A 21273-nucleotide genomic window follows, 5' to 3' on the forward strand; every position below is an offset into this window, starting at 1 on the left:
ATCTGGAAAGGTGGGAATTAGCAGCTGGTAGTGATAATTTTCCGATGCTTGAGAATTTAATACTGTTTGAATTGCCTAAACTAGAGGAGATTCCGGAGAGTATTGGAGAAATAATGACACTAAAATTCATCCAAATAGAATGGTGCAGCTTTGGTGTAGAGACAAGTGCAAAGAAAATTCAACAAGAGCAACAAAGCTTGGGAAATTATGAGCTTCTCATTAAAATTACTCCTATACCTATGGTATGTTAAAATTCCATCTTTGAATCAGATCACTTGTGTTTAGAGGCTTTATTTTAAATTTATGATCATTTGGAGCAAATTTTAAGGTGGTTTAATTGAAATTACAAATTTAAAGAACACGTCGTTGAACAATACATATAAATAATGCCAACCCTATAATATTTGTCAACAATCTATTAGTATATAATATGATAAATCAAATTCAAATACCACAAGGTACTTTGTTAATTTGTGGTGTATTTCTCAATTTGTTTTGGAATTATTTTTGGGAATTGTGTAGAAGGAATGAAAGACGAAGAGAGAGAAGGGTACTTGAAGGAAGCTGGTGCTGATTATATGCTTCCACATCTTCTCAATTTGTGAGTTATACTTCCAATTTAATGCTTTATTTCTTCTTTTAACTTTCTCCTATTACTATGTTTTAAATTGTAATCATGTATGTTGTAGCAATCATAGCGATCAGTTATGTCATAGAGTCGGAATTTTCACACACACAAAAAATAAGAATAGCATATAGAGTGTGGAGGAAAATATTGTTTACTTGCATATATATCAAATACAAGAAAATAAGTAACATATTATTTATTTTTCTAGAAAATATTTTCAACACACCTGTAGACTGGTTTTGTATAACTTGTTTTCCTACTCATCTTAGACAAGTTATTTTCCTCAGCTTGTGTTTCCTAAAGATAATTAACCAAACAAACCTGAGAAAATTTGAAAATATTAAGTGATATAGATAATGAGAATTCATATATATAGTCGATCTCCAGCTTGTTTAGAATAGAGACGCAGTTGTTGTCTTGGTGATATCTGTTAATCAGTAGCTTATTAGTTAATAAATCATTTTTTATAGTAATTATGCTCTCAAGCTTCCTGCAAAGAAATTTCAGATATGCATGGCGAGCCTAAGGCACAAGATTTTGAGATTTATGCTCCAATTGCAACGTTTGAAGATCCCCTTATGCTTAACTTGTCTATCTTATAGTAGTAGCCTTGTTTAGTTTTCAACGTATTCTTGTTATATTAGAAATGAGGAGCAAAAAAAAAAAACAATTTCAGTCGTAAACGACTCTATCATGCTTTCTTTAGTATTTTATCTTGGTTTTTTCACTCCCGTTGTTTTCTTTTTCCCAAACTGCTTTATAATGCTTACTTGAGCCAAAGGTCTATCAAAAATAACCTCTTTACCTCACAAGGTTGGGGTAAAGGTCTACGTACACACTACTCTCCCGAGACTCCAGTTGTGGGATTACACTAAGTATGTTGTTGGTTGATTGAATTGAGAGGTTGTAAGTAAAAATTCAGAGTAGTGCTTGCTTTCTGTTTTCTGCCTTTAACGCGTCTAGTAATTAGCATGTTCCTTTCAATTCTACTTCCATTCATAACTTGTATTGTAATCCTCTATATTAGTAAGGCTGATTATGAATTTTACTGTTGATTGCAGGGTAAAGCAGATAAAATCATCATCTATTTGCTTGGGAAGATCTAGGGCTCTACATATATAGGGTTGGTTAATGCCACTTTTAGCTATCTCTGTGTTCTTGTCATATGACATAATTTTGTCAAAAGATGTTCATTTTTGGTAAAACCGAATAAGGCTTGCTAAGTTGTGTTCTCCCTCATTGCTATAATGTGACTTGAACCCTCGACCAACTAGCTAAAGGCAGACAAGTCTCACGAATTGAGCAAGCCTCACTTGTCTTGCGAAAATATACTCTCTTATATAATGTTTTGTGTACTCATCACATGACATAGTTTTGGAAAAACGAATGAGGCTTGCTAAGCTGTACTCCCCCATTGGTTACAACATGACTTGAACCCTCGACTAATATAATTGGTTAGAGGTGGAGGTGTTTCACCAACTGAGCAAGCCTCACTCGTCTTGTCAAATATATTCTATATATACAATATAATGTTTGTTGAATAGTTTATTCATGTTTTTGAATGTTTTGCGAACAATGTTTGCAGCTGGGATAAGAAACCTTTACAGAATAGGGAGACAGTGAAGGTACCACTTGTTGGACGCGTGATTGAGGTATCTCGTAGAGCTTTGATGCTTTTAACACATGCTCTAATGGGGTTTGGAAAAGATCCCTCCATGTAAATTACAGTGCACTGTTTTTAAGTGTTTCAATTAGTTTTTACCATGTAAGAAATATGTATGTTTGCTTGAAAAAATGTAGAGATAATTATTCAGTTGATCCATTTGGGCCTCCATAGACAATTTCCATCCTATTATTTAAGTTATATTTCGATTTTAACCAGTATTCTAAACTTGGGATAAAACTTGTGTGCTCCTCTGCTTCTTTTCTAGTATAAATTTAATTCTCCATCTTAATATTTTTGACATCCCTAGCCAGTTGAAATTTTTTATCGTTCGTCACCGATCTATTATTCAAAGTTAAGGGGAGAGTTTGATTTTTAAACAAAGTTGAGGATTTAAATGCTTTTTACTCTGATTAAATATGATAAACAATTATACATGCTAAAACTCGATTTCTTTGATTTGAATTTGATAAAGTAAAGTTGCTTATCGATCCTCCATTTACAGAGTGAGTGAGTAATCTCATCTAACGTCAAAAATTGGATGACAGACACAATTCTTACTAGTTAATCTCATCAAACATCAAGAATTGATGGCAGAGACAATTCTTACTAGTTCTTCTCACATTTTTTGTGCAGTTGAAGATTATCATACATGTCTCATAAAAAATAAACCGAACTCTGACTATCTTGTATGCAGAGCAAATAAAAGATCCCAAATTCACACCGTAGCTCATTTGAACAAACAAACTTTGCACAATATTCAACTTACGTAGAAAATAAGATTATATATATATATATATATTCTTACGCCAATTGATGTGTGACATTCATGTATTGAGTCGTTAAATTGACCACATTGAAAAAGTCCAAACCCACAACATTCCCTAATAGAGCCCAAATGATTTGGCCCTATCAAGCCTGCTTATCTCTATAAAAGCCCATATAAGGGCAAAACACAACAAGCCTATTTATCATCAAACAAAATTTTTTCAAAAAAATACCACGAAATTTGCAGGACAATAATATATGTGAATCGGTCTAACTTATTGAAGCTAGGCTTCATAATTCAATTTGTATATACACGATTTTGATTAGTTTTAAAATGCCATGTCAAGCTTCATAAAAAAAATATTTCAAATATTTTGTACCTTCAATCTTGTATACTTGAAGTTAATTTTAAAATAACTAAACTTATAGAAATTTATATATAACATGGGTCAGTCACGAATATTTGACACCTCTCTTTAGAAATTACGTTATATAGTTAGATGAAAATATATATTTCTTTATGTGTGTACACTATATATTAATATTTTGATCTTGACTTTTTCGTGAATTTATTTTATATTATGATATTTTTATTTAAAATTTTGATTCCGCCACGTCGCGTTGTACCAAGTTATAGTGGTGTGTTCAGTTGAGTTGTCAGGCATGCGTGATGAGTCGCCTCATATATGTCATATGTGAGTACACTGTTTATGTTCGATATTAAGCTTTCTATTGTACTAATAATGGTACGGATGTTTTGTGTCATACTAAAGCCATAACCTTGTCAATGGCCTTGTAATCATAAATGATGATGAATGTGTAAGGGTGTAAAATGTGCGGGTAAAAGTTGAATTTGAACAGGTTAAAATAGATTAAGTTAATAAATAAGCAGATTATTGACTCGTCAAAAAATTTGTTGAGATGAAATAAGATAAAAAGAGAATCATCATCTAACTATGATTCTTATTGAGTTTTACATTGCTTTGTTTGTTTTGTTACAAGTTTTAGTACCTAATAAAATTATTATTTTTTCTTTATTTATGATTATATATAACACAACAAATAAAAATATCAATCTAAGCTACATATCCATCCAATTTTTATTAGATTTAAATAATAAATAGACAGATCAATAACCAATTCAAACTTGAATGAGTTAGATGAGTTATATTTTCATAGACTAATTTTATCATATCTAATTGACGGGTTTTTTTTTAAGGCAAATGATGATGATGTGGTAATTACTAGAGCATTCCTTTTCTTATTCTCTCTTTTCGGTTTGTTCTCAATTTATGTAACACCATTTAATTAGACATAAAGTTTTAAAAAGGCATAATACATAAACATGACTTTTTACTTGGCGTCAGCTAACAACTATGACCTTTAACTTTGGGTGTGCACAAATAGGCACTTAAACTTGTATAAAATTGAACAAATTGACATATATTCGTCCTACATGACACCACTACAAGAAAAGTGTGAATTACATGGGGATTTTCTTGGGGATTAATAAGAAAATTCGTAGGAAACTTATTTTCCTGCAAATTTTCATACTAATCCCCAGGAAAATCCTCATGTAATTCACACGTTTCTTGTAGTGTGCACCCTACATGGCAATTTCATGTCCTACATGGCATCCTATGTGTATTATGTCATGTAGGAAAAATGCGTGTACTTGTTCAATTTTATACAAGTTTAAGTGTCTAGTTGTGCACATTCAAAGTTGGAGAGCATAGTTGTCCGCTAAAGCTAAGTTAAGGGTCTTGTTTATGTATTATGCCTTTTAAAAAGCTAGAACTGAAGACTTTTGAATTTTTATGTCTAAAATAAATCTTAGATATTTGTGTGACTATAAATCGTTTCTATATAAAAAAGTGTGTCACACCCATTGAAACAGAAGAATACACATGGAAGTAAAACCCAGATTTTCTCATTTCACCAAATGTGTAGAAAAAGAAGTTTAATTTTGTTATATAATTATTCATGACAATTAATATTGAAGGATTAAAAAATAATGTGTAGTATAAAAAGACTCGAGCACGAGTTAAAGAGAGATTTAGTTGTAGGATTTGCATGGGATATTACACCCTAATTTTGTGTTCAAATCTTTGTTAGGATTTGCTAATTAAGATATGATCAGTTCCAAAATTCTAGGTCATGCTTTGCACATGCCATGCCTCTCTTTTTAATTTGTTTCTCAAGAAGGAATTATTGAAAACTATATATAATATGATGTAATATCTATGCATTGATGATGTTAAAAAAAAATATATACATTAATAATTATGTATAAATACTCCCTTCGTTCATGACTTTTACTAATTTAGTTTGGACCTAGCACATCGTTTGAGAAATAACATTTCCTGTATACTAATTTATGTGGATAGCTCGAATTTCATGAGTTAAATATTTTAATTTTGACTGTGAATTCGAGTAAAAAAATATTTAAATTAATTGAAATTTGAAGATTACATAAAAAGTATTATAAGTCAAAATTATTGCAAAATATTTGAAAGATATATAAAAAATTACAATAAAAAAATTTATTTAAATTTCGAAATCTAAAAAATGTCACATAAATTGAGATCGTGTAAGTAATTGATGATACGAGTGTTTTTCCATAATACCCACAGGCCACATTATTGATGTTTTGTCATAGTGGAAAATGATTTGGGGGTATAAGTGATGATTTTTAATTTTTTAGTCGGGGTAGGGGAAAATATATTTTTAGTGAAAATCTACAAAGATAGAGTATTTTTTTTTTACTCTTCATACCTGATGTAATTCGGCAAGTGAGGTCTGAAAAAAAATAAGATGTATGTAAACTTTATTGGCCCCTATTTTTGCGAGGTGGAGAGACAGTTTTCGATAATACATTATAGCAAAAGAGACATTTATTGCAAAAATAATCAATGACAATTGAGTCAATATCATTACATCTATAGTAGCTAAAATCTTTAGCGATATCCATACAAAGAACTGGCTATATATATTGTATTATATTATTGCCGCTAAATAATTATCGCAAAATCTTTTATTTGTTGCAATGATTCTCAATACATATATCTTATAACAGCAATATATCTAGTGTAGTTCCAAAAATGAAATCCTAAAAAAATAAAATATACGTAGATCTTATACCTATCTTTTACAGGATAAAGAGACTATTTCTGATATACTCAAAAAGTGTATATCTTATACTCAAAAAATTGAACAATATATTCTTGTTAACTTTAATGTTTGAGGGCACATATATATATATATCTTTTTGACTAGGTCAAGATCCTCATGAAGCAGTGTATATATTTTGAAAAGAACCCCACATAAACAGAGAAAAACAACAAGATATGTGCCTCTCTTTGTGTATCTTTATAGCCTGTCTCTCTGAATCCAAAACATTTTTTCATACAATTATTTGAATGATCTTATGATTATTGAGGGATCCAAGGCTTTCATCATAAGAGAGAGATGAGAATGATCAAAAGTTAACAAATTACTAATATAAAGTTAAAAAAAAGAAAAAAGCAAAGCAAAGATTCTACATATCATTCATTGTTTTGTTTGGCAGCAGATCCAAGAAGAGAGTTTTAATTGCTTACTTTCATGCACAAAAAAATGTAGTATAAAATAGCAAAAGAAAGAAAGATAAAAGCTTTATTTTGATTGTGACTATATGTAAAAGAAGCAATTTCTCTATCTTTTCCCTTTAATTAAAGAAAAAGTCTGCAAAGGAGCATGCTGTGGAAACTTTGTCTCCATTACATTAATTAATCTTTTTTTTCCCTCAAATATTTCAAAAATATTTTGGATTGGAATAATTGCATATTTGATCCTTCAATTATGGTTGAATATATTAATAGTTCCTTAAGTTTGTCAATATATTTCATTTAGACATGTACTCGAATAGTCGAATTACAGTCTATTACAAATAATTGAGCATTTGAACACATGATACAGTGTTTTTATTAGACGTTTCTAGCTCACATGTGCTATCAAGAGTCCATATATAAGTTAACTGTTTAAAATATATCAACTTCTTATTATTATCTTTCGACAAGATTTGTGGTGTTTGGGCGAGATTACACATACCTCGATTAGTTCTATGAGGTACCTATCACCTTACACTTGCACAACTATTTAGTTGCAGAGCCAAATGTACTTAAGGCTTCGTCAGACAATTACATTGTATAACTAGGTAAAAATATTTTTCTTATGTATACCTATTTTATATATATATATATATATACACACATACATACATATTGACACTCTTTTGGCTTCTTTGTGAATTTACTTCTTTATATTTTAACACTTCTTAGTGAAATTTTTTGTTCCACCACTACAAATACTAGATAACTCTATCCACGAAGTTTGGACATGCGGTAAGAAATCACCTAATGTTTGTCTCCGTTGAAAATTGAACATGAGACCTCATGATTCTCAACTCTGTTTATTCACTATTGAGTCACACCTTTTGGGTTTTATGTCACCTACTTTAATTATACACATTAACCTCAACAGTTCTGTGACTTTGGTGCGAACAAATAAAAGTTGAGTGTCCTTTATTTCCAAAAAAAAAATCATATTATCTTCAAATATAGAGTAACATTACAAACTTTAACATCACATGAATATGATAACAAAATGGTTTAACAATTAATAACTCATTTACTTTGGTAAAAAGGAAAAATCATAGAAGAATGATTTTGAGTACACATATCAACTAACCAAAGGTTAATTAATGAATTTAATCATGTATTATAAGGATCAAAATAATTTTTTTCCAATATTTCAAGGACTAAAATTGGAAATTTACCTTTTGGATATATATATTATGTCCCACTATCCCACCCACCTTATCCCACTTCCCATATATTCTTCCCTTTAAAACTAAAAAAAAAAAGTTTCTAAGTGTGGAAGCTTGTCTTGGTCTTTGGTAAGACTGTACTACTGGCAATATTGAAAGATAAAAGTTACATTGCCTTTCAAAAGTGTATACAAATTTTATACTATATGTATAAACCTTATGGCCATATTAATAAATTCCAAAAAAAGGGGACAATTAGTGCCTATACCCTTTACTTTTTCTTCTCAATAGTAATCATTTCTCGATCATCTTGAGAAATTTATAATTGGTGGCTTGCCTTTAGAGCTACATATTTTTTTTGTTAGTTCAATCATTGGTTAAAGAGAAACAAACATAATTATTAAAATACAGATCAGATTGTTAACAGAATTATAATTATGACTCATGAGGATTATATAGTATTATTTTGTCAATCATGATTTTATAATGTGTATTAACAATTCAATGGTGGATTTTGTGCAGCTAATTAATTAGGTGTATCTTTCTTTTGACAATTTTATTACCTATAGTACAATGTGGCTTGGTGGTGGGTGGGCGGGGGGTACTTCAAAATAAAATAAAAAATGATACATTTGTTTAATCCATTGTTATAAGCATGAGATTTTTAGTATTTATCGGATTATGATGGAATGGAAGTGAGATCTATTCACTCTTAATTTGAGGTTTTGTTGAATACTCCTGAAAATGGAAAAACTCATATTAGACACATAGAGCTTTCAAATTTAGTGAATCTTACACACAATATGAATTAATTGAGTTATAGTAAATTTTGGACTCTATATGCATAAAAGAGAGAAAAAAGCATGAGACTTCCATTCAACTCGAGTTGCGTTAGTTAGCGTCAGGAGTGAGTGGAATGGGTTAGATTACTCTATCCTTAACCTGAGCTTTCGCCGAGTCCTAAAAATGAAAACAACTTGTGTTAAAGAGAACACTTTCGAATTTAGTGAGGCCTACGTATCACAAAGAATATTAATTAATTAAGTGTGTTCTTAAATTTGGATACTATGAATGAAGGAGGGGGTAACGGAATGAATAAAATATCTCTATTTTTAATTTGAGATTTCATATTTTCACCCTGAAAATAGAAGAGTTCTCGTTAATTATGGAGCATGTTTGACTTTAGTGAATCTTATGTGACGCGAATATGAACTAATCGAGTTAGTTAAGCTCCGAATACTCAATGCATAAAAGGAGAAAAAAAACATAAGACTTTCATTGATCAATTTATTATCAGAACAAAATTTAGTCGGAAAAAAAAAACTACTGTTTAAAGATTGTAAAAGATTGTAAGTTTGAAATTTGTATTTTTTTTTTTTCTAGTCAACAATAGTTAGCAACTTTTTTTTAAAATATTATTTTTTATGGTTAGCAACTTATAGTAGCATAGAATGTGGAGGGACATCAAGTTACTGAGGCTCCTGAATCAAGAAACAAAAGGTCTCTCTATGTCGGACCATATTTTTGAATTTCACCTTTCAATTTTCAAACTCTTTTTTTCTCCTTTTTAATGAATAAATTCAATTAATATAATATTGACATCTTGAACTATTTTAAAGTTTATATTGTTTTCTCTAATTTCTTAAAAAAAAAATACATAATTATGAATAGTTATCGAGGGACTATCGGAAAACAGGTCTCTACACCTCGACTCTAAAGGTAAAGATAAGGTCTTTACTAAAACAGAAATACTTGCTTTTAGAGGTAATAAATGTTAATTTTTTTACTGGCACTAGTTAATCATCATTGGATTCAATGTCATTGTAGGCTTTAGAGACACTTACAAAGAGTGTTAATTGCTTCTAAAAAACATATTTAGCGGCAATATTTAAGTTATTATCATTAATTAATTATCCCTAAAGATTGCTTTTGATATAATATTTACATACATCATTTTCATCCCCACTTATGAGACTATACTGAATATATTAATGTACTTAATAATGAAAATTTAAGAGTAATTGAAGTCATGACTGTGAATACGAAAAAAAATATTAGTTAAAGGATTTCATAATGTACACAAAATTAAAAAGGACATATAAATTTACAGTAATTATTTTAGCTATTTTCTAACTATAAGAACTCTCTCGCAACAAAATATGAGCTAGCAGGCATGTTGGTTTTGACTTCCGAGCAAGAACGATAAATAGGTGATGTATTATCTATGTACGTTTTTTTCGTAGTAATAAAGTTATAATTAATTTTAAAGGTTAAATAGGTATACATAATTTCAATTTTTATAGAATATTATTATTGGGTAATTATTCATTATGGAAAGGAAACTTTTTACAAAATTTTCTCTTTAATTATTTTTGTCCCTCACTTTTATTATCACTTGAAGCTACGTACTCCGTTAGAATAATTGTCTCTTTTATAGAATTATTAATTTGAATTAGTACTCAAGTTGTAGTTGATTGATTAATATAAAATTAAGTAATATTTTTGACTTTTTGAAAATTCTTCAACTAATTAATTATTGTTTTTTTTTTCAGACTTTTGGTTCATGGCCGGTGATTATTTTCTTTATATATCAATTAGAAACATGTTTTTCGTAATAATAGTGCAATTTTCATTCTAGTGTATGATATTATTTTCTTATTAGTCCGTTCTATAATGACGGCGCAACTTGTTATTTAAAATCAATTTAATTATAAATTTTTCAATTTTATTCTTAATAAGAAATTTTTACAATTACATGATTATTATAAATATTTAACCTTTATATTATTTAAACTATTGTGCTAAATTAAATTACAATCACATAAAATCAAACAAAGGAGGGGTATTCATGCATTTGCAACCCAAAAGATAATTGTGCATTATTAGAACAAAGATTTTTTTTTTCATTGCGATTCACTAAAAAATTAATATTTATAAAATATGATTTTTCACTCATTTTTTATAGGACCAATTCATTTGAAAAAATGTATGATCAGAAATAAATTTTCACTTAAATTAAAAAAAAATTCTATTTTTTATGTATAAAACTACTACTACTATTTTTTTTATTCAATTAAAATAGTGATTAATAATGGTAATAAATAAAATTTTCAAATATGGAAGCTTAAATTTAATTGTGAATAAGTAAATGTACCTATGCAATATCCTACAAGATATGCTATTAACAAATTCGTTTTTGAAAATATTATTTTTCTTTATCATGAATAGATAATGATGTGTGACTTTTTTTGTCATCTATATCTCTGGTTCATTCCATATATATAATGGGAACAAAGCTCGAGGTTATATTATTTATAAAGTAATGTCAAATTGACATGGACTTCCACTAACTACAATATTATAATATTATTCTAAAAAGCTTATTAATCTTTTTATTGGACCTAAAAGTTTGGATCCACCAATAAAATTATGACAACTCATTGTATTCTCATTAGATGGATCAAATATGAACGGATCAAAAGTTTGAAAAGATTTTTCAGAGCTGACTGATCAAGTCCTTATAATCTTTGATTAGACATAATATTGTTTGAAAAAATTAAAACATTTATGTGAAAAAAAGAAAACAATTTGTTGTCTCTTTGTTGTAAGGAATATAATAAACAAGGACCAGTTTCTTTCTAATTTGTCTCATGATGTAATGATCATCTCTTTTGTCCTTAGTGAAGACAAATTTACTAGTAAGAAAACAAAAAAAAAAATTAACATGTTTATGTTCATATTGGATCAAGTTATCAAAAATAATTTTTTCAATTAACTTGCCTTCATCAATGGTTATGATAGGCTACTCTATTGTTAACTAGAGATTTGAGGTACGTGTCTGGATATGATGTTGTCTTAATCCTAAATAGAATTGTGAATTTCGATTTAATCAAACTTTAAAGTAGGATATCTAACACAACGTGAGTTTATTTTAAGTTGGCAGACCTTTTATAATCATCTAGTATTCCAAATTCAGTGACCTTACTAATTAATATTAGCATTATGTACAACAGGATCCATAAAGAGGGAAACACTTTGTCCATTTCCATAGCTTGAACCTGATGAGGGTTTGAAGAGCCCTGTTGTCTAGCTACCTGAACTTTCACCTTATTGGTGAGGGTTCGATTCGGCCCCATGGTAATCTCATCCCATTTCACATTCCCCTAATAAAAAAAAATCGAGACTTCTGATTAAAGTTTAAAAAATCTCATCCATCTTTAAGTTAAGCTAGGTATAGCAGAATAAAGTTGGAAAAAAAAGAAGGAAAAAGAATAAATTCAAAAAGCTATAACTAAACTGCAAAGAAAAGGAGCAGAATTTTATAGTCAGTGTACTTTTATCACTTCTTGACCAGTTCAGCTGGTAAGGGATAATGCTAAGAAAAAAGTAAAATAAGGATGAGAAAAATGAAAAAGAAAAATCTCACTTGAAACTTGATTTTTTTTTTTATAAAAAAAAAAAAATGAAAAAAGAAAAAAGAAAAAGGGGATTTTATTCCAACACTAAAAAACAAAAGGAGTTTCTAGTAAGTGAAAAAAAAAAGAACAGAGAAAGAGACCATTGGGGTAAGCAAGTGTGTTAATTTTATGTTTTTAAGAAAAAGAAGATCTTCTTCATGAAGAAACAAATCAATTCCCACATAATTAAAATTAGTGGTTATAATCTTGAAGTAAGTTTGTTGATGTCAAAGTTAATTACTTTCATGTTCAACTTTTGGATTTGTCCATTGATATATCAAATTTTTTATGTATATATACTAATTAACTAATTATATGATAATGTAGGGAATAAAATTTGATGGTAAGGCAATTCAACTTGATAACTCGATAAGTTGAATGAGAGTAGTTTGGTGCAACCGCTGAACTATGTGAACTGATTACACATGTGGGATAATATCTGCTAACGTGGCTATGCAATGCAAGGGAAGATAATAGCTCCATAATCGATATATATACAAGTTACAACAATAACTAATTCAGTGTACGTAAATCCACTAGTAGGGTCTGGGAGGATAGTATATGTATGCAGAACTTATTTTTACCTTTGTGAAAGGGTAAAGAGATTAAATATTTTTGATAGTTCCTCGACTCAAAAGAAAAGTTATTGATCCAGGATGACAAGAAAATAGGTTAGTTAAATAGCAAGATACAAAGCAAATACATCGATCAACGAATAATTGATAAATATATAACTTTTAAAAATAGTCAAAAGTATTAATATATTTCCTCTTTTCCTTTGTATATTTTGAAGTTCTTTCCTCCATAAAAAAGGTCACTTTAATTTGGCATAGCCGCGCTCTTACGTTATGAATCACATACATAGATCTATTTTAAATTCCTATGCTTTAATTTTCATCATTCAATAATGATCTACCTAGAGATAAAGATAGATAAAGATATATAATAGAAAAAAGGGGGAAAAACTATGTTTTGAATTATATTACAAGGCTTGGAAACAAAAAGGAATTGGTTAATTAATATGCTCAAGGATAGAGTAGATAACTCCTATGATTGCAAGAAAAAAAAGGCTTGAAATGAAGAGTGTGTACATGTTCGATACGAAAAAATATATTTTTGAAAAATGTATTTTCAGGAATTTATTATTTATTTTCTTGCATTTGATATATAAATTTAACTAGTATTATAAACATATTCACAATTAGATAAAAACTATGGGAGGTGGGGTGTGGATAGTAGGAATGGGTGTGTCGAAGGGTGGGAAGGATGGACACGATCAATATGGCAGATGTGAAACTTAGCTAGCTATATTCACTTATAAGAAAATCATTTTTCTCATTTTTAAGAAGAAAAAAAATCAAAATTTTCAAATCAATCGAATATTGAAAAATATTTTCCTCCATACCAAACACACATGAAAGAGAGGAAACTGGGAAGATGAAATCATATAGAAGAATATATATATATATATATATATATATATATATATATATATATATATATATATATATATTCCTTGGACGTGCATGGAATTGCTGGTCCTTAATTAGGTTTTCATTTTTGTCTCTTTTGCATGGCATCCTTAAAACTTTATACTCCATTTTATGACTCAGTGACTAATATTTGATGAACTCTTGGAGTCGTTTTATTAAAATCTAGATTTCATAAATTTTAAATTCTCACTCTACCTTTACGACTACATTTCAATATGAAATAAGCAACTTCTTTTGTAATATTGCCTATTTATATATTCAGAAATGTTCGTAAGTATTATTATATACCATAACTCGCTTCCATTTTTAGTTGGATTTAATTTCTATACATCGAAAGTATAAATAATATTTTCATTATCAATATAGCTTAACTATTACTACTATATAGCATGTTGTATGATTAATTTTTCAACTAGTTTCACTTCTTATGAACAATTATCCGTAGTTATTTTTTGTAATGCGAGTGAATGCTCTACTTTTTAGAGCTTGAACTAGGAGAAATCCAACAACCATTCCAATTGAATACCTGCATCAAGAGGGAAAGAAAGGAGGAGCCCGTTAACGGCTAAGCTCCGAAGGACTCGGATTAGTGATCCGAGTCCTTGAGACCATAGCTTAGCCCTATATAGCTATAGGCTACATATATAATAGGGAAAAAGAACAAATATACCTCTGAACTATCGTAAATGGTCCCCTGCCGTTCAAAAACTAGAGCATATGTGCCCTTCACTCTAACGGACATACATGTGTCATGATCTTATAATCCACCGACCCGACATTTATTAAATATCGGATCCATGGATAAGATTGTACCACGTATCCGTATTTAGTCTTCCGTTAAGTGAAGGGTATATATGTTCTAATTTTTGGACGGCAAGGGAACCAATGTCCCAAAAGTATGACGGAGGGTATCTGCATACCATTTACGATAGTTCTAGGGTATATTTGTCCTTTTTCCCTATATAATATTCTATATTTCCACTGATTTTCATATTTAGAATAAAACTCATTGTTATTATAAAGAGCTTTTGTTGGTAAAGTAGATTCAGGTCAAGGGAGAATTAACTTCTTCAGAATCCACTAGAGTCAGATCAGTAGGGGAGTTCACGCCAGGACTCTCTTAATAGAGAAAGAACCCATATATAGATTTTTAATTTGTTCACAATTGAAATGAAGGAAGAGGAAAAAGTCACTAAAAGAGTAAATGACTTAAGAAAATTGTGGCAAAATGTGATATTGGAAATATATATGGAAAGCTAAAGTTGAGCATTAATATATAGTAGTATTACAAAAGATCAAAGAGGTGTTACATGTACATCAAATCCTACATTATCAAACTCTCCATTTACTCTAATTATAATCTAAGGGACCTATTTCTTCTTCAGTTAAATCTCATGTTTACCCCTCCCCAGTATTTTAGCATCATATTGAAATTAAAAACTTACACTAAAACTAAACAACTTAGGTAATTAACAACAACAACAACAAACAAAAAAAGACAAACTAAAGTCATAACAACTTGAGTTTTTTTTTTCAACTTCTCACAAGACTTGAATCTTGAACATGACTTGTTTGTCCACTGCTTCCCATATTCCAACTAAATTTTCATCTCCATTTGCTAATTCCTCATGACTTGCAACATTCAAATCCAATATACTTTCATCATCTCCAATATTTTCTTGATTTTTCTCCTTAGAATCTTGATTATCATTATCATTATCATCATCATCACATTTCTTTGAACTTAACCTCTCAGAGTTGAAAATGATTATAGCATCTTTAAAAGACACTAAATCACCATCAGAAAGTGTTAATCTTCCTGTTTCTATTGATTTCTTGATACCCTTTAGTGAAAAGGTATCAACTTGATCAATATCTTCCATGACAAAAACTCTGTTTGGATTTTCTTGAATTGCATCAACAAATCTCTCAAGATAAGTCCTACCATGTTCATTTCTTGATCTTTTCTTGTTACTAATCACTTCTTGATTATTAAGATCAGTTGAATCGGATTTCGATGATGATGAAAAGCTACTGATTCCAATGGAAACAAAGTTATGATCTTCTTCTGATGATGAACCAAACACGATTTTTGCTAATTCTCTTGAAATTTTCTCCTTTCCTTCAGAATCACCACCTAAAAAGAACAACCAAGATTCTTTCTTTTTGGACCTACATTCAAGAATTGTACTTACTATATCAGGAATGATGTCTTTTTGCCATGGTACTTTTTTCTCCAATGCCTTACAAAGGACTTTCATGTTGTCTGAATTGAACTCTTTGAATCTATCAATGTTCTCAATGTATCCACTTGCTTCACTTGATGAAGCAGAATTAGGACTTGAATTGGGATTTGACAAAAGCTCTGGCTTTGTACTACTAACGACTTCATTTTGATCAGATATGAAGAATTGATGTTCTTTTGGTGATTGATTTGGTTCAAAGATGACAGGCCAATTCAAAAGGCTTTTATGCAACTTGGTGGAACTTTTTATCATGTGGTCATTTGAAGAGGATATTGAATTAGAGGAACAAGGAGATGGTGATGAAGATAGTGGACTAATTAAGCCTTTCTCAAGAAAATGAGGTTGTTGTTGTTTATGAACAGAACTGCAAATTGAATTCCACTTCTTGCATAGATCTAACATCACTTCAGATTCCTGAAAAACAATGAAGTAGGATTAGTAAGTCGAAAAGTAATAACACAGGTTATCTGCTACAAAGATGTTATAAAAAGGAAGGAACTACAGTACTGTGAGTGTATATAAGTTAAGTAAGAGTACATGATTTCTCAGATGGGCACTCAACTAATAGTTACTATCTCGAAAAATCACTTTATTGGAATCGGAAAAAAATGTAAATTTCTGAGATAATAAGTATTAATTGAGCAATCATGCGAGAGATAAATCCAAGTGTATATTAGAGTACTACTTTCATGCATGCAAATTCAAGATTTGGATTAATAGAATAAAATAAGGACCTGTTGATTGTTTTCTTGTTTGTGCTCTTCCTTGTACTTTTGGAGCCATAAAGGCAAACTAGAGGTGGAATAAGTTGACTCAGTTTTAACTTGTATGCTTGTAACTGTTTTAGCTTCTTTGTTGAAATTGGCTAAACAATCAGCACAACAAGTTAGATTCTTCTCAACTCCACCTCTTCCAAGTGACCAGCTTGAACCATCCATTGCTGCCTTGTTCCTAAAGTGACTATGCAAATCACTACAAAAAAAAAAAAAAAAACAAGAAAATGTAAAGAAAAGCTACAACAATAACATATACAGTGTAATACCGTAAGTATACGGAGACCTTACCCCTACCTTGGTAGGTAGAGAGGTTGTTTCTGATAGACCCTCGATTCCAGGAAAAAGCATATCAAGAAAGAAATAACGGAAGTGAAGAAAATAAAAATAGGATCTTTATTTACCTTGCAAGATTGAGACTGAGACCCAAACTTCCAACAGGAATGGTAAGTGGATAAAGATCCCAAAGTGTCTGTAAAGAAGGATGTCCAGTTTTACACTTTGTGTAAGTTTGAAAACTTGCAATTCCAAGAAGCCATAGCCTGCCATTTTCTCCCATTGCACTATTCAACAATCTACTAAGCTCCATTATCATGTGTTCAACAGGAGAATAGTAACTAATATTCCTTTGTTGTTCACCATATTTTGTCCAAAACTCAGACACCCACCTAAGATCACCTAAATACAAAACAACCCCTCTATTCATATAGTTCTTCACTAAAGTCCTAAGCTCTCTAAGTTTGACCTCAAACTCTTCTCTTGAAACATTTCTAAGTGTGAAAAGTGGTACACTTATGAATTGCACATGTTTCATGTCTCCTTGTACTTCACCTTTATCAAACTTATCTATAACTCCTCTAACAACCCCTTCACTTGTGGCTAAACACTCACCAATAACAACAATGTTTCTCCTTTTCTTGAAATTCATCATACTTTCCACAACACTCATAACATCATCATTCTTTACAACTTGATGTTGTCCTGTTTTACTAAGTGACAAATTTAGAACATGATGATGTTGACTAGTTGATGATGTTATTTGTGTGTTGGTGTTGGTGTTTGTGTTTCCTAGTACTAATGGCTTTGTGCTAGTAATTATCTCCATACTAGAAACAACTTGTTCTACATTGTTTTTCACTTGTGTACTAGAAAAGCCAGCTTCCCTCATGACTCTACTAATACTAGGATCATCAAGAATTGAGATCACTAGTTGTTCAATCTCAACTTTAAGAGCTAAGATTGGTTGTTGTTGATTTTCTATCGATCCACGACGTTGATGAGCTTGAGCCCTTTTGAATGCAGCAACTAAGGCATTAGAAAGTGAAGGGAGATGAGAATGAGGACCTAAAATTGGACTTGAAACAGAGGTGGGAAGTCTATTAAGTGCAACATTGAAACAGAGTTCAAGTGCTTTACATTGAAGTGGATGTGTATGGGATTGAAGACAAGCTCTTTTAAGAAGACCACTAGAAGATGAAAGCATAGCACTTGCTACATGAAGAGGAGTAACTTGTGCATGTCCTCTTCTTCTAGCTAAGTTCACAGCTTGTTTAACTATGCTTGAAGATTCAGAAGTTAATGATTGTTGGAAAGTATAACCGCCCGTCCTCATGTTAGACGTCGATTAATTTATGATGAATCCTCACAATACAGAAAAACCGTTATAAGTTGGAAGAAAACTAAGTTTTCATTTAGTGGATAGTGTAACAAGTTGTGTGTGTGTGTTTTTTGGTTATGTAATGAAGGGAATTAATAGGAGTTAGAAAGAAGTGAGGGGGAGTTTGTTCTTTTCTTGTAGTGTTTGGTTTAGTATGAGAAAGTGGAAAGCATGTGAGGTAAAGCTAAAATTGTCTCTCTCTTTTCTTTCTTTTTGGCTCTCATATAAAGGGATAAAGGCAAGATGGATATTTAGAAGTTGGACTAAACTAGTTAGCTTTTCTAGAAAGAATTAACTAAGAATGATTCAAATAAAATTTAGGCTATACTAAGCTTCTTCTTTTTTTTATGAAAAAACAAAATATGTGGGCTTTATCTTTCACAGATTTGTATAAAGGGTAATTTTTATTTAGACTAGAAGAGTTACTTTTGCTTGGTTACAAAATGAACATATTTGATGGAGAAGATTACAAAAGTGTCCCTTATGTTTGGAGGTAAGTTCAAAGTGGTCCTTTAAGTATATTTTGAGTAGTTTAAGTTCTTTAAGTTTGGCAAAAGTGAGCATTTTGTTCTTAAGTTAAATATTTAAAAATTCGGGTGGTTAGATTTAACGAGAATTGTGAAAATAAAAAAAGGTTTTAACTCACATTTGAATTTTTTTTTGTAGTTTTTAACTATTGTTAGTCTATTTTTAGAGTCTAATATAAGCTTTTTGAGGTGTATTGTCTGATGTAGTCTCTCCATCGATAAAAAGAGTTAAAAATCACGATAAATTATGATACAAATCCTAGCAAAATAAATAAATTACTAATTGATTTCTTCACATCAACTCAAGCTCTAGATATAATTTTGGCATAATACGTAAACATGATCATTAACTTGACTTCAACTGATAATCCTAACTTTTAATTTTTGTGTGCATATGTAGACACTTAAATTTATATAAAATTGAACAAATAGACATATTCGTCTTACATGACATTCTACATGAAAATTTTGTGTCTTACGTGATATCCTATGTGTATTATGTCACGTAGAACACGCGTGTTTACTTGCTCAATTTTATATAAGTTTAAATGACTACTTCTGCACACTCAAGTTGAAGAGCATAGATGTCAGCTGAATCTAAGTTAAAGGGCATATTTATGTATTATGCGTACAATTTTTTTGACACCTAGACTAAAGTAAGGCAATAAGTATTGATCACATAAATAACTAAAGTGTGTACAAACTAATCCAGATACCATTATTATAAAATAAACAACTGTTTGACACCTAGACTAAAGTAAGGCAATAAGTATTGATCACATAAATAACTAAAGTGTGTACAAACTAATCCAGATACCATTATTATAAAATAAACAACTGTTTGACACCTAGACTAAAGTAAGGCAATAAGTATTGATCACATAAATAACTAAAGTGTGTACAAACTAATCCAGATACCATTATTATAAAATAAACACAAGTTATGAGTACAGAAAATAGAGCGATGAGTATGATATGAGTAGTAGTTTAATTTTATGAATGAGAAGTTTGGTAAAAAAGAGAAAAGGTGATAATGAGGACTGACTGTCGGTTTGAAAGAATTGGGAAGTGTGTTTTTTGTAGTTGAAGCTTCAATAATCTTCTTTCTCTTTAACACTCAAAAAGAGTAAGGAATAAAGCTTTCTTTGGATCATTACTACCTAAAAAGTATTCTTTAAAAAGATGATGATTGGGATTTTATTCTACCATTTATAATATGAAATTTAGATTAGATCATCCTCTCTTTTTTTTGTTGTTAAAAGAAGATCATTATTTGATTGATCGGGCTCTTCAAAAATATTATCATTGTTTGTTGATGTTTTTGAAAAGTTTGAGCAACATAGCATTTCAGATATAGTAATTTTTCTTCTATAGTATATAATTTTTTTTTTAAAAAAATTGGTGTTTTTTTTTATAACTATGGTATCTAGGTTAGTGTGCACACATTTTGGCTAATATTTTGAGGTACTTGCTATCTCACACCGACACAAGTATCAGATAACTTTGTTCATCAAGATATAAACAAATAGAAAATGATATACTCTCTTTGTCTTGATTTGAAGGTGTTCGACTGGGCACTCAGTAAAGAATGAAAGAAAAACTTCTAAATTTATGATCTAAAACAAGTTATATTTATGTGTGACTATAAATAATCTTACTAAAAATAAAATAGAAAATTTAAAGTTAAATCATTACTATATATAAAAATATATTACTTTTTTCTAATGGATTTTGCTTCACCCAAAATTTCATGATTCTCTATAATTTTATTAACTACATTTTTTTTTGGTTATATATTAGTATAACATTTTAATTATGTATTTAATGGTTGTTAATTTTTTTTTTGGAAAAATTACTCAACTACACAACTTTTTACCATGTTTTCTAAAGTTTCCTACCATTTGAAAAAATTACAAAAATATTTTCCTCACCCTCTCTCATATTCTCGGATACATCACTCTTCTTCACGCGTAACTTCCCCACTTTTACGCCTAAAATCACAACATGTATCTGCGATTTCCTCCAACTCACCATTTTTGAGTTACAACCGTATTATTTCAGTTTTCTTCATCGGTTTCAAGTTCTTAAAAAGGTAGAAAAGATTTCTTCATTACTTTTTTTGCTTTCAGTAGATCAAATTTCAATTTTTTTTCAATTTTCTGTTCTTCATCCTAAAATTCTGATACATATGGTCCATAGTTTAGTATTGACCTTCAAAAAAATGGGGGGGGGGGGGGGGGGGGGCGAAGGGGTA

At 30.0% G+C, this 21273-nt stretch overlaps 2 protein-coding genes across 4 annotated transcripts in view; one reads left to right on the forward strand and one right to left on the reverse strand.

Moving 5' to 3' along the window:
• The window catches only part of LOC102598617 (putative late blight resistance protein homolog R1B-16), a 16299-nt gene extending 13810 nt beyond the window's left edge, over positions 1 to 2489 (forward strand). Inside the window, exons 3-6 of one of the 3 annotated variants that reach the window (XM_015305325.1) lie at positions 11 to 242; positions 523 to 601; positions 1690 to 1751; positions 2214 to 2489. In XM_015305325.1, the coding sequence (XP_015160811.1) occupies positions 11 to 242; positions 523 to 531 (241 nt within the window). In that variant the 3' untranslated portion in view covers positions 532 to 601; positions 1690 to 1751; positions 2214 to 2489. Of the gene's footprint in view, positions 1 to 10; positions 243 to 521; positions 602 to 1689; positions 2005 to 2213 lie in introns of those variants that run through there. The other 2 variants (XM_015305326.1, XM_015305324.1) reach the window with 2 other exon arrangements.
• Positions 2490 to 15078: 12589 nt separating this feature from the next.
• LOC102598944 (uncharacterized) lies at positions 15079 to 18678 on the reverse strand. The gene is made up of 3 exons (XM_006367182.2): positions 17240 to 18678; positions 16797 to 17034; positions 15079 to 16476 (listed from the first exon to the last, which is right to left on the reverse strand). The coding sequence occupies exons 1-3, from the start codon at positions 18445 to 18447 to the stop codon at positions 15358 to 15360; spliced, it is 2565 nt and encodes an 854-aa protein (XP_006367244.1). The 5' UTR covers positions 18448 to 18678; the 3' UTR covers positions 15079 to 15357.
• Positions 18679 to 21273: the final 2595 nt, after the last annotated feature.

This window comes from Solanum tuberosum, unplaced genomic scaffold (assembly GCF_000226075.1).
Source record: "Solanum tuberosum cultivar DM 1-3 516 R44 unplaced genomic scaffold, SolTub_3.0 scf00745, whole genome shotgun sequence".
NCBI lineage: Eukaryota > Viridiplantae > Streptophyta > Magnoliopsida > Solanales > Solanaceae > Solanum > Solanum tuberosum.

Excerpts from the sequence above, each read along its gene's own strand:
- LOC102598944 (XM_006367182.2), bottom strand. The coding sequence starts at position 18,447 with ATGAGGACGGGCGGTTATACTTTCCAACAATCATTAACTTCTGAATCT. Across the intron at positions 17,035-17,239 it reads CTCAGTCTCAATCTTGCAAG|TGATTTGCATAGTCACTTTA; the intron begins GTAAATAAAGAT and ends TTTTTTTTGTAG. Across the intron at positions 16,477-16,796 it reads AACAAGAAAACAATCAACAG|GAATCTGAAGTGATGTTAGA; the intron begins GTCCTTATTTTA and ends ATTGTTTTTCAG.